We start from the raw sequence: 15,166 nt of genomic DNA on the forward strand, positions 1-15,166 counted from the left end.
TCAGTGTGAATTAGGTACTGATTGTGAATCTAATAGTGATAAAAGTTCAGATTATGGTTCAGATGCTAGTGAATATGATTTTGAAGAATTAGAGTTACTTAGAATGCAAAAGGGTAAATAAGTTAATGATAAGCTTAGTCACTACAAAGACCTTGATAAGTCTATGACATTTAAGGACTTGAAAGAGGCCAAAAAAATCATGAACTTCTATGCTATTGCAAATTTCAAACCTTTGAAGCTTAGAAAAGGTGATAAAATAAGAGTAAGATATAGATGTGTAGTAGGCTGCCCTTTTGTATGCCTCATCTCTGAAGATAAGAAGGGTCCTGACTTTAAGATAAAAACATTGAAAATAAGGCACAACTGTGAAGATGCATTTGAGAATCATAGAGCCAAAACAAAAACTTTAGTTGAATATTTCAGGAGTAAGGTGCAGAATAACCCCAAGTACAAGATAAAAGATATGAAACTAGATTTGAAAAATCAATTTTCATTGAATGTACATAACTCCACATTGAAAAGAGCTAAGCGGATGGCACTTCTGCAATTGCAAGGAAGCTTTTTAGATGACTATAACAGATTAGAAGTATATGCAAATGAGATTAGGGAGAGCAATCCTAGTAGTGATGTGGTTATCAATTTATCAAAAGATGCCACGGCTGAAGGTAAAAGAAGATTTCTTAGAATATACATATGCTTCAATGCAATGAAGTTGGGGTTCAAACATGGGTTGAGACCATTTATTGGACTAGATGGGACTTTCTTAAAGGGTCATTGCAAGGGGCAATTATTGGTGGCTGTTACACAAGATTGCCAGAATCATTTATATCCCTTGGCCTGGACTGTAGTTGACAAGGAAAACACCTTAACATGGAAATGGTTTCTGGAGCTGTTGAAACAGTCATTGAATCTGAAAGATGGAACCGGTATTAGCTTTATGTCTGATATGCAAAAGGTACAACTTATGCTTAACTGACTATTCCAGTTATTTTTAAGTTATTATATTGTTAATTCTGTTTAAATTTACATGTGCAGGGTCTGTTGGAAGCAGTAAGAACTATCCTCCCTCTCTCAAATCATAGGTTTTGTGTGAGGCATATTGAAGGCAACTGGAGTAAGAGGATCAGAATTTCAGTAGAGATGAAGAAATACCTATGGTGGTCTGCTTGGAGCACTTATGAGGAGGACTTTAAAGATCAACTAAAGAATCTTGGTGAATTGTCTATTGATGTTGCCAAGGAGTTGCTTAGGTATCCACCATAGAATTGGTGTAGGTCCTACTTTGATATATTGTGCAAAAATCAGATGGTGGACAATAATTTTTACAGAGTCCTTCAACTCTTGGATCTTAGAAGCAAGAGGCAAGCCTATCCTGAAGATGCTTGATGATATTAGAATCAAGGTCATGAACAGGTTGAGAGAGAAGGAAGAAGAAGCTAGAACATGGGGAGGTGAGTTTAGTCCTAACTACATGAAGTTGTATGCTGCTTATTTGAAGGTAGCCAACTTGTGTACTGTTTATTTTAATGGTGAGACTGGCTATGAGGTTTTTGAGGGTGATGATAGACATAGAGTGAACCTAGTGGAGAAAAAATGCACTTGTAGATCCTGGCAATTGACTGGCATCCCATGTCCTCATGCCATCATGGAACTAAAATACAAGAGAGAGGATCCAATGACTGAAATTAGTTGGTGGCACAACAATGAAGCTTACCTGATGACATATAGGGCCAAGTTGATGCTTGTTAGAGGTGAAAAGTTCTGGAAAGTATTACCAGAACATGCTATAGACCCTCCTCCACTTGCCAAAACTGTTGGAAGGCCAAAAGTCAAAAGAAATAGGGAGAAGGATGAGGCTAACAAGAGACCACAATTCAAGGACATGCAAGGTACTTGCTTCTTAACTTATCTTTCTTCTTATATAATTGCAGTTATCTAATAGAAAGTTTTTCTTTTTAATAGGTTGGTGCTGAAGAAATGTTGAGGATGTTAGTTGTTCAGCCCCTCAACCAACACAAGAAGGTGAACATGAAAGTGAATTTGTGTTCATGCCTACACCAAGAGTACCAAGACACCAAACAGAACCCTTTGGTGATGGTAGTGAGCATGAAAGTGACCTTGCTTTAATGCCTAAGATTATTTCTGAAAATCAAACACGACTACTGATGACGCAGCAACAATTGACCTCAGCAGGGACAAGAATCATCTCTTTCAGAGGAGATCATACTGGTGTCAGTTATCCCACTGATCTTCCTTACTCACCTACTAAGCTCACTTGGAAAGGCAAAGAAGCTATGACTGGAAATCAATTGGAAGTGGCAAGACAAAAGAAAGTTGGGAAGTTGAAGTGCAGGAAACTCAATGGGAACTCACACATCTAGGAATCTTGGTTATTGTATGTAGTTGCAAATCTGGGAACTCACAAAACCCTTTTGTTTTGATGTTTTGGTTTGTACTGTAAAACTAATATTACAGCAGTGATGTTTGGTTTAGTAGTTGTTCTGTAGCAGCAGTAAACATGTTTTATAGTAGTTGTTTGGTGATATTTTGCATAGCAGTGCAGTTGTTTTGATATTTAGGTGTTTGGTGATATTTTGCACATCATTGTTGTTTTGATAGTAGTTGTATTACTGCAGCAGTCTTGTTTGGTTTAGTTTGCACATTGGTGCTGTTTTGATAGTAGTTGTATTGTTGCAGCAGTCCTGTTTGGTTTAGTTTGCACATCGGTGCTGTTTTGATAGTAGTTGTATTGTTGTTGCAGTCCTGTTTGGTTTAGTTTGCACAACAATGATGTTTTGATAGTAGTTGTATTGTAGCAGCAGTATACATGTTTAGACATCAGTGGTGTTTGGTGATATTTTGCACAGCAGATTGTGAATACTCTCCATTTTAGTATGTGAAAATAGATTGTGAATGCTTTGACCTACTTAATTAAGCACCAACTAATCGGATAAAACATATATTATACAAGTTTTTTCTGGACAAAATAGAGATCAACTGGAATCGATTCCCATATTTAAGTATACTCAAAATATATTACTGCACATGCATTTGCTTGGGTTTAATGCAACACACACCTTGTGCCTTTCTAAATGGACATTCTGTAGGTAAATAAATCGACTAATGACTAACAGAAAAGAACTTAGTTTGCACAGCAATGGTCGTTGCACAGCAGTGCTGTTATTTTAAAACAGCATAATCTTCATTATGAAACACGAGGAATGATTTAACCAAAATACTACAACATACTAAACCAACATACTACAACATACATTAACTTCATCATCCCTATAACTAAACCAAAATACTACACCAACATATTTAAACAACATACATTCACTTCATCATCCCTACGACAACCAAAGCAAATAATAAAGCCCATGAAACCAAAATGATATTTCTCATCTTCTTCACTTTGACCTCTAAATTACTAGCTTTTTCAGCTTCCACAACTTGAAATTGCTCCATTTCGTCAAGTTTCATCTTCAAAGTATGCCTTTCAACCGTCATAACATCTTCTATTTCATCAAACAAGTTCTTAGAGCCCCTTTGAACCATCGTAGCTTGTTCCATGAAGTAAACGTTATTCCTCAAATTTTTCCTCTCAACCTTAGCAGCATCAAGTTTAGTTTTTAAATCTTTGATCACCATTACCGCTCGACGAGGGAGCTCTTCGTCAATCCATTCAAAATACCCGTAAGAATGCGCAGCCGTTATCCTTATATTTTCACCACTTCAGGTATGTCTCTACACTCGTTTGAGGACGAACGTTTGTTTTAAGAGGGAGAGAATGTAACGACCCAACTGGTCATTTTGAGAGTATTAGCCCTGAACTCCTATTTATTGCTCTCTCTATTTCATTTTGTGGTTACTAACTTGTCGGGAGGATTTATTTTTGGTTTTGGAGTGAAATAGGACACAATCCCTAAATTTGGAGTTTAAGTTTTAGGAATTGACTGATGTTCGAATTGTGTGAAGACGAATTTGGAATGGAGTTTCGGCGGTTCCAATAGCTCCGTAGGGTGATTTTGGTCTTAGGAGCGTGTTCGGATGCTGAATTGGAGGTCTGTAGGTCATTTTAGCGTTAATTGGCGAAAGTTGGATGATTGGATGATTTTTGGGAGGTTTGACCGGGAGTGGACTTTTTGATATCGGGGCTGGTTTTCAATTTCGGAAGTTGGAGTAGGTCTGTAATGTCAATTATGACTTGTGTGCAAAATTTGAGGTAAATCGGATTTGATTTGATAGGTTTCGGCATCGGATGTACAAGTTTGAAGTTTTAAAGTTTATTAGGCTTGAATTGATGTGCAATTCATATTATTAGCGTTGTTTAATGTTATTTAGAGGCCCAAATAAGTTCGTATAATGTCTTAAGACTAGTTAGTATATTTAGTCGAGGTCCCGGGGGACTCCGGTGGTTTCCGGATGGTTAGCGGATCATTTTAGACTTGTGAGAATAGCTGAAGTGCACCGATTTTGGTGTAATCGCACCTGCACAAGATTGATCGCGTGTGCAATCTTGTAGAAGCGAGCATTTGGGCGCAAAAGAAGACCTGGAGAAGGTGTCATGTGGTCACAGGTGCGACGTGAAGGCCGCAGAAGCAGAGTCGCTTCTACGGAAGTCTGAGCGCAGAAGCGGAAAGGCCAAGGAGGCCTGTTGATCGCAGATGCAGACGAGGTCTGCACAAGCGCATGCACAGAAGCACTCCTTGGACGTAAGAGCGAAAGCGCAGAGGCGCATATGGGTTCGCAAGAGCAGACGAGCATGGACTAAGTTAGAACCACACCTGCGATGGAAATTCCGCAGGTGCGTAGCCGCAAATGCGGCTGTGGGTTCGCAAGTGCGACTTCGTTGGGCAGAAAATGACCAATTCCGAGGGTTTAATTTCATTCTCCATCTTTGAACCTAGAGATCTCGGATTGAGGCGAAATTTCGAGGGTTTTTTCAGAGGAAACATTTGGGTAAAGATTCTTGACTTGTTTTTGATTAATTTCCACTAAGATATCATTTATTCTTCCTTTAATTAAGGATTTGGGGTGTGAAATTTGTGGAAAAGGTGGAAAATCCTTAGGCCAAATTTTAAGGTTTTGATCGAGAATTGTGTGTCGGATCTGAGTAATTTCGGTATGGGTGAACTCGATATCGAATGAGTGTTCGTATTTTGTCACTTTTACCCAATTCCGAGACGTGGACTCGGGTCGACCTTTTGGTGCAATTTTTCGATTCTTTGCTAAAGCCGTAAATTCATTATTTAAATTCATTTCTTATAGTTATATTTATAGTGTGTAATTTTGTTTGGCTAGATTTGGGCCGTTCAGAGTCGGAAAATCGAGGGAAAGGCATTCTTATCGATTGATTGAGCGAGATTTGAGGTAAGTGACTTGTCTAACCTTGTGTGGGGAAGTCTCCTTAGGATTTGGTGCTGTGGTAATGATTTGTGATATGTGAGCGCTGTGTACGCGAGGTGACGAATGCGTACACGAGCTAAATATGAAAATTTCGGTTCTTGTTGAGTAGTCTTCTTTTAAATTCCTTAACTGAGTTGCCTTAGCATGTGTAGCTATCATGTTTAGCCTAGTATCGCATGTCTACATGTCTTAACGTTTACTTGAAATTTGTGCAACATGTTTAGTTGAATTACTTGCCTTTGTGATCTTGTATTGAGTCTTTAACTGTATGATTCCTTGTTGTAAATTCGTTGTTCCATATGAGTTGCATATTTACTTTTGGGACTACGAGGCGGTACCTCGGGAGATCACCCTGTTGTATATTTACTTTTGGGACTACGAGGCGGTAGCTCGAGAGATCCCCCTATTGCATATTTACTTTTGGGACTACGAGGCGGTACCTCGGGAGATCCTCCTATTGCATATTTACTTTTGGGACTACGAGGCGGTACCTCGGGAGATCTCCCTATTGCATATTTACTTTTGGGACTACAAGGCGGTACCTCGGGAGATCCCCCTATTGTGTATTTACATTTGGGACTACGAGGCGATACCTCGGGAGCACCCCTGTTGTTTACCTCTATTTGCTGTACTGTTACCTTTCTGAAATTTCTCGTTGTTCATTTCTCAGTCATTTTATTATAATATTATATTATCTACCTCATTTCCTTATATTTCAATAGGGCCCTGACCTGACCTCGTCACTACTCTACCGATGTTAGGCTTGGCACTTACTGGGTACCGTTGTGGTATACTCATACTACACTTCTGTATATCTTTTTGTGCAGATCCAGGTTCTTCCTACCAGGCCAGATACCAGTGAGTTGGACTATACATGGAAATTTCAAGGTATATATGCATGTGTCCGCAGACCTTGGAGTCCCCCTCTATCCTTATTATGTTATTTTCCTTATTCTCTTTAGACTCTGATGTATAGAGACATATAGTATTTTCTCTTAGAAGCTTGTGACTTATTTCTATCGGGTTTTGGGAGTTGTAATTATTTGAATCACAGTTTCTATTTATATATCATGTGTTGAGATTTGAATTCAGTTTTATATTTAATTATTCTGCAAATTGTTAGGCTTACCTAGTCTTAGAGACTAGGTACCATCACGACATCCTAAAGAGAGAAATTAGGGTCGTGACAAGACTTCAACGCGAAATAACTTTTTTCTATATCCTTCACGCATTAAATTTGAAGTTTTGAAAAGTTTTTGAAGATCTACAAGTGATAACTTCATGCTATATCCATCAAACAACTACATGCAAGTGTGATTCTGAAGATGAATCTGGTTCAAGTTATTGGTTTTTTGATAAAGCTACTGAGAGGAGAGGATGAGATCTTTTTTTACGAATGAGGTTGCAGATCACATGATTAATGTGTGATGCAGGTTTTATATCTTTTGTCAGGGGTATAATTATCATATTATTACGGATATCTTTTCAGCTGACTACCAAATCAATAATTTTTAAAAATAGGCTACAGGTTAAAAGATGGCACAAATATAGGGTACGACTGCAAATTTCCCAAATTAGATTCTTATATTATGTAAGATTTTCCTGCGTACGGGTGGCCCAATAGGTTTAAGGCCCGTAATTAATATTTAATTAATGAGCAAATCTCATCCGTCTGATTGGTTACTTGATGGATGTACTAGATTATAGCTAAATCTCTATAAATCGGTCCTCCCTCCATCCATGAGGGTTGCCACTTTTTCCTACTACAATTACATCACCGACGGCTGTGGTAACATAAGGCTAAGGCTAGGAGGTAAAAATCAATTTATCAATTTACGCTTCCGCTTCACGATAATGGCTTCCGCTTCAGGTATGTTTTCTGTAATGATTATATGTAAGATTATTATGTTCAAGATCCTGATATGAATTAAAGTTTATGTCTACATATAGTAACAGAGCCTAGATATTTGAACTGATAATCTTCGTAAAAGAAAGACTATATCGTTATGTCGATGCATACTGTTCTAATGGGACTTGTAATATTTTCAAATCTGATTTCAGTTCTTTCAATTTGAGGATATCGAATAAAGCGTAAAATTTCTGTTACAAAATAATAATAAGTTAGGCCAAAGTTTCTACCTAAACGAAGAAAGCTTGGACAGTGCCGATAATGTTTCAATGTTTAAAGGGTTTTCTTTTGGCGTTGTGTTGTTTCCTTTATTGCAATGTGATAACTTTTCTTTAAGATCCACCTATAAAGTGCTACTACCCAATTAAGGATTGGCTAATAAAGAAGGAAACTAATGACATTGTATACTGGAATGAATATTTGTGGGATTAAAATTATCCTACAATGCCGGAATGTATCGTTTTCTTTTAATGTTTGATGGTAAAAACCATGATCTTTGAGAAATTCTATTTGTACATGACTCACAATAAATTCTTGAATAGCTTCCTCTCATTGCATTTGATTCTAGCCATTTGCACTTATTATTTTGAGCTTTAGGCAACTCCACCTGATCTCTTTGACTGAAATATAAGCTTGACAAGGATTGCCTTGTAAGCAGATTGCACGCAAAATATTTCAAGATGCAAATCCAGGTCAAGGCAGTAATGATGTTGTTGTGCCTTTGGCTCCTTGCTACATGTTCATACATGATCCTTCTTGCTGCGAACCTGCTGTAGTTAGCTTCCTCATGTGTGATAGATGTCCATTGTATCTGGTAGCTCCCCCACCTATTGCTAAAAAAATCCGCATAAAGATGAGAAGTCCCATGGGTAGTCATATCTGATCTGGGCAGTATAAAGTACTTGCGCATGTATCAGGTGATTGTAGCTTGTTGTGCTCTGCTAGAATTACTTTGTGTAATCCTCAGGAAGTAGTAGATGCAAGGGAATTTGCATTTTTAATTGTAGTACTCCACGTTTCCTCCATTCTGGACATGAATATGGATCCAGAAGCTAAGGTTTATGTGCAGCCATTTCTTTGCCTTGTTGCGTGTATATTTGGGTTGACCCATGTGGTGGTTGAACCTATAGGGAATGAGTATCAATGATACTAATACCACCCTAATAGGTTTGGCCACAACATAGAGCCAAGCCCCCTCCAAAGTACCTGCAAAATCAGAAAACATGTTAGAGAAAAAATTCTTCCTTCTCTCCTTCCTAAGAATTTGACTTGGAAGTGTAATGTCATCTTCTTCCCTTATAGATTTCCCCATTCCTCCAGCATACCTTCTCCTTCTCCCCTTTCCAATCAAAAATCTTCTCCTTGATTTCATATCCATCATCAATAATCCTTTGTCTTGGCAGTCCTTACCCTAAGGTAAGGTATTTGGAGCTTGTCATTGTTTAGAATCTTTCTCCCTTGTGTGTCCAGTTCCCAGAAGGAGTGCACATGTATAATGGCTTGTTGATCCAATGTCCATTTAGCTAAATGATCAGCTAACTTGTTGCCTTACCTCAATACATGAACTACTTGGAATACACCCCTAGACAGTAGAGTTTTGATTTCATCAATTTGATTAGCTATGTTCCAAGGTGGTTCCCACACTTCCTCCAGCACTTTCTTCATGAGTAAAGAGTCAGTCTCAATTATACATGTAGGAAATTGCATATGAATTATGTACCTGAGAGCTTCAAGAATAGCCTGTGCTTCAGCTATATTATTAGTTGCATCTTCAACTGCATATGCCTGGGCAAAAATAAGATCCTCTATTCCATCCCTTATGCAAACCATATGAAGCTCCTCCATGATCCCTTCTACAGGCCCCATCAGTATTACATTTAATCCAACTATCATAAGGTAATTGCCACAACACCTTAGTATACCTCAATCTAGGGAAATGTCATGTAGATCCGGCCAGTTAGGAGTAATACCCTTGAAGCCTGGCCTTCTCACCTTCAGTAACATTTGTATTAAGGTTGATATCTGAAAGACCAACCTATTAATGGACACATTCTTTTCATGCTTTCCTGAATTCCTCTTCTTCCATAAGTGCCAAACAATCAGACTTGGCATAGGTTGATACACTGCCTTTAAACTTGTATTAGCAGGTTTGCTCCACCATTTATTTATCACTTGTACAAGCGGCTTCCCTTCTTTTTTGATCCCCGCAGGTGCATCAAAGTAGTTCCACACAAATCTGGCAGCTAGAGATGTCAAGAAGACATGAGGCAATGTCTCTTCTTTAGGGTTCTTACAACACCAACATATTGAAGTTGTAAAGTACCCCATCCTTAGGAACCAATCATCTAAAGGTAGTTTTGCTTTTCATAACCTCCACATAAAGAAGCTGATCTTGAAAGGCAGCCCCTTCACCCAAAATAACTTGTACAATTTGCTTTCCTCCCTTCTCCTTCTTATCTAATGCCATACAGATTTCACTGTAAATTGACCTTTTATTTCCAGTTGCCACCAAGTCTTTTCCTTTATGGAGTGATCAGAAGGTGGTGTGATATTCTCCAAAATATGATCAGCAAGTTCATCAGCAATAGTTCTCTCAAAAGCACTTCATTCCATACCCCATTCTCCATCACTTCATCAACATTTCATATGGATTCATCATACCAACGGTCTGGACCTGAATCATGATAAAGAGCTCCAAGTCCAGTCCAATTATCATACCAGAAGTAGGAGTTTCTACTCTTCAGTAGCCACCATACTTGGTGCTCCACCTCATCCCTCATTTGAAGCATTTTTCTCTACACATGAGATCCATGTCTCCATGATACCACTACTTCAGTGATCTTCTTGCAGTACTTGTTTCTCATAAATGTAGACCATAATGAGTTCTTTGTTCTATAGTTCCACTAAAGCTTTGAACACAATGCCTTTGACATATCAGACCTGAAATCAAGACCTCCCTCACTTTTAGGTAGGCATAAATTCTCCCATGAAGCCCAGTGTCTTGTCCTTCCATTATCTGAGTTGCTCCAGTAAAATCTAGCAAACATCTTGTGCAATTGGTTGATCACATATGCTGGTGGATTTACAGCTGATAAGAGGTGTGTTGGCATGATCTCTAACACATATGATATCTATACTGCCCTGCCACCAATTGATAATATCTTACCCTTCCATGATGATAGTGTCACAACCTAATTTTTCCTCTGTTTGGGTATCGTGATGGCACCTAGTCTTAGGGACTAGGTAAGCCTAACAATAATTAAAATAATATTATTTAAATAGAATCTCTTAAAATTCTCAAAACCGGTAGTACAAGTCATAAGCTCAACAGAGTGTTTGCTAGAAAACTTCTAAATACAACTGTCCATAAATAAGAATAAATAGTGCAAAACGAAAAGGTTGAAGGTGACTCCGAAGCCTGCGAACGCAGCAGCAGGTTTACCTTGAGTCTCCATAGCAACAGTCCACACAGCTAGCTAACGAACAAGTACCTGGATCTGCACAAAAATATGCAGAAGAGTAGCATGAGCACACCACAGCGGTGCCCAGTAAGTATCAAGACTAACCTCGGTGGAGTATTGACGAGGAACAGTCAAGACACTCACTGATCTAATAAACTGAACAGATATAAGTACATGAACAACAGAAGTATGATGTCATATAAAGACTATGCAATATGGCTCACAGTACAGTGATGGCAATAAGGAAGGAAACAACAAATATCAGCGGAATATCATGAAAATGACACAGAAAGGTGAATGGAACACAACCTAAATCCGATATCACAAATACAGCAAGGACAAGTAATAACTCATCAACTACAACTGCGTTTACATCAAGTTTTAGTCAACAACTCCACGAGGTACCGAACCTCGGACAAATCACAACTCGCGAGTATCAATACCTGAACTCTAACACTTAGCATCATGTGCCCTCATAACATCTCATAAGCGCACTGACGACTCACGTGCCAAATAGAGCCATTCTCACATAGAGGGCAAGTAAACAAGGGTGAGCATCTATGCTCAACAATATCAAGAACACCTCTTATTCGATAAGAGTGCTTAACTACGTGTATGCTTGTGCAAGTATCCTAACATAGTCCATACCAGCAAATAAGCATAAGGGAGAAGAAGAACGGACAACACGTAGAATATTTTCTCACAGCTTTCACAAGATAAAGCTCACATAGGTACGCATACCACTACACAAATATCAACAACAAGAATGCCCCCAGGCCATAAATCATCACAAATTAATCCCTGACACAGCCCACCTTGTCTCGCCACGTGTGCACTAATAACATAAATGCCCGTCTTGTCTCTCCACACATGCATAATAATGTTCCCACCTTGTCTCGCCACATGCGCAACCCATAAATATATATACATATCCCCGCATGTGCAAATATCAATGGTAACAATAGCACGACAGGAACCTCATGCAACCCCATAATAACAACCGCACGACAGAAACCCTGTGCATAACCACAACAAGTACCACATCAATAATGACAATAATACAAAGTACGACAAGTAAATCAACTCAAGAACTTTAATTCACAAAGAAACGGTAGAACCAATTCACAAGGAATAACCACAATAAAGAGTGCTAGGCGTAAAGGGAACAACTCAACAAAGGGAAACTAATGTGTATCAACGATCCCACAATATACATTTCAACCACAAGGAAACTAACATGAGTCAAATATTTCTAAATAAAACAAGTCGACTAAGATATAGGATATCTAAAACTTCTTTTAAGGTTGAGGAATTACTAGGGATTTTCAATAATTTAATTAAGGATAAGTAGCGGAAAGATAATCATAACTTCAATTAAGCCTGAACAAATTATAAGATGATATAATAATAATTTCAAATAAAGACAAGCAGTTATGAAAAGATAGCATGACAATAGAGGAGATAAAATCTTCAGTTAAGTCAAATAAGAGTCAATTAGGCAATAAGAGTGAATCCTAAAAGCAATTAGTTCTAATTAAAGTATGTAGAGGTGAAACTAGTAAATAGGAACTTAATCATATCAAGAACAACTTCATACTCAGTGAATATAAGGACCTAAGAATCCTAAAAGGCCAACTTTTCATAAATAAGTCCAAGCACGCACTCGTCACCTCGCGTGCATGGACTACAATCAACATAGAAGACTCAATCCTAAGGGGAAAATCCCCCACACAAGGTTAGGCAGGATACTTACCTCAAACCAAGCTCAACCAGTCTGTAAGAATGTCCTTTTCTTTTCAATTATCCGACTCTGAATGGCCCAAATCTAGCCAAACACAATTGCATAACATGAATACAACCATAATAGACTCATCTAATTAATAAAATCAATAATTTATCAAACATCCCGTAATCCACTCTAAAGGTCGACCCGGGCCCACGTCGGTACAAACATGAGAAGCATGATAGCACGAAGCTTAATAATCAATTTAAGGCATGACATAGCCTAAGAAATAACCCGAGCATGGATAAAATCCTAGTGCACGCACATGGGCTTAACCCCTCACATGTGTGCCACCCATAGCACGTAGATAACATTAATAACTCAGGAAACTAGTGCCTCAACCAAGTTTAGATAAAATACTTACATCAAGCAAGCCAAATCAATACTCTAAAATTTCTTTCCCGCGTGAATCGACCTCTGAACGACTCGGATCTAGCCAAAAATAACACAATAATATTAAATACGACCATAGGAAACAACCCCAAACAATAAAGTTTTGATCTTTATACAAATATACAAAGTTAACCCAAAATATCTAACATTGGGCCTGTAGTCTAGAACCCGACAAAAGTCACAAATCACGAACTCTCATTCGAATACGAGTCTAACCATACAAGTTTCATCCAATTCCTACTCTAAATCAGGGTTCAAATCTTCATTTTTTATTTAGGAAACGTTTTGCCAAAATCTCCAATTTTCTTCATTTAGATTCACCAATTAAATGCTAAATCAAAAATGGAATCATGAATAATAACCAAATCCGAGTCAAAAATACTTACCCTAATCCAAGTCATAAAAATAGCCTCTAAAATTTCCCAAATCCGAGTTTCCAATCTCAAAAATGTGACAAATGAAAGTAAACACTCGACTTAAGATATGTTCTACCCAACACTTTTGCTTCTTTGGTCCATATGTCGCTTCTACGACACCGCATCTGCGGAAAAATCATCGCAGATGCAAAATTCACTACCCTCGACCATCCGTTTCTGCGAATTACCCATCACTTTTGCGATTCCGCTTCTGCAAAAGAGGCTACGCACCTGCACCAGCGCATATGCTCAAACAACCACATCTACGGACTCTACCCCCAGCCATCCTCCTTTGCATTTGCGACACAAAATCCTGCAAGTGCGACTTCACACATGCGCATCTCTTCTTCGCAGGTGCAGTTGCACCAAATCTGGCGCCAACCAGCCATGCTTAACCACCTTTTGGATGGTCCGAAACCCACCCGAGTGGGACCCTGCCCGAGTATATCAACAAATCCTAAAGCGGACCTACTCGATGCCTCAAATCACACGAAATAACATCAAAATCACGAATCGTACTTCGATTCAATCCTAAGGAACTAATTGACTTCTAACTTCCAACACTCATGCTGAAACACATCTAGTCAACTCGAAATGACCTCAATTTGCACCCAAGTCCCGAATGATATAACAAACCTTTTCCAATTCAGAGAACCAAAATCCAAACTCGATATCACCAGAGTCAACTTCCGGTCAAACCTATGAACCTTCTAAACCTTCAAGATTCCAACTTTGGCCAATTGAAGGTAAAATAACTTAGGACCCAAATCTAAATTCAGACATATGCCTAAGTCCAAAATCATTATACAAACTTATTGGAAGTATCAAAACACCATTCTAGGGTCATTTACACACAAGTCAAATCTTGATCAACTATTAAAACTTAAGCCTTCAACCATGGAACTTAGTGTTCCAATTCACTCCAAAACCTTCCCGAAACCAAATAGTCATCCCCGCAAGTCATATAACAACAAATAGACATACGAGGAGCATCAAATATGGAAACAAGGCTCAAATACACAAAACGACTGGCTGAGTCGTTACATTCTCCCTCTCTTAAACAAACGTTCATCCTCGAACGAGTTTAGAGTCATACTTGAACTGCCAAAAAGTTGAGGATACCTGCTCTGTATATCATGCGCGGTCTCCCAAGTTGCCTTCTCGACTGGTTGACCCCTCCACTGAACCTTCACTAATGCAATATTCTTCGACCTTAACTTGCGATCCTGTATATCCAAAATGGCCATTGGCTCCTCATCATAAGTCAAATCCTTGTCCAATTGCACCAAGTTGAAATCCTACACATGTGACGGATATTCATAGTACTTCTGAAGCATGAAAACATGGAACATTGGATGAACTCCCGACAAGATGGGTGGAAAAGCAAGTCTGTAAGCCACCTCACCAACTCTCTGCAAGACCTCAAAAGGACCAATGTACCGAGGGCTCAACTTGCCCTTCTTACCTAACCTAATCACACCCTTTATGGGCGAAACTCTGAGTAGAACCCTCTCACATACCATGAATTCCACATCACGAGCTTCCCTATCAGCATAACTCTTTTTCCTAGACTGCGTTGTACGAAGCTGCTCCTAAATCAATTTCACCTTCTCCAAAGCATCAAGAACTAGATTAGTGCCCAATAACCTAGCCTCCCCAGGCTCAAACCAACCAACCAGAGAACGATATCGCCTCCCATATACGGCCTCATACAGAGCCATCGGGATACTCGACTGATAGTTGTTGTTGTAGGCTTACTCTACTAATGGCAAAATTGATCCCACTGGCCGCCGAA

At 38.8% G+C, this 15,166-nt stretch overlaps 1 protein-coding gene across 1 annotated transcript; it reads left to right on the forward strand.

Annotated features, from left to right (window-relative positions):
• The first annotated feature begins 374 nt into the window (after positions 1–374).
• Positions 375–1,610, forward strand: LOC104101155 (uncharacterized). The gene is made up of 2 exons (XM_070185879.1): positions 375–955; positions 1,036–1,610. Exons 1-2 carry the CDS (start codon positions 464–466, stop codon positions 1,261–1,263), a joined length of 720 nt encoding a protein of 239 aa, XP_070041980.1. The 5' UTR covers positions 375–463; the 3' UTR covers positions 1,264–1,610.
• The last annotated feature ends 13,556 nt before the right edge of the window (positions 1,611–15,166 follow it).

The sequence above is a fragment of the Nicotiana tomentosiformis genome, chromosome 9 (assembly GCF_000390325.3).
Source record: "Nicotiana tomentosiformis chromosome 9, ASM39032v3, whole genome shotgun sequence".
Lineage (NCBI taxonomy): Eukaryota > Viridiplantae > Streptophyta > Magnoliopsida > Solanales > Solanaceae > Nicotiana > Nicotiana tomentosiformis.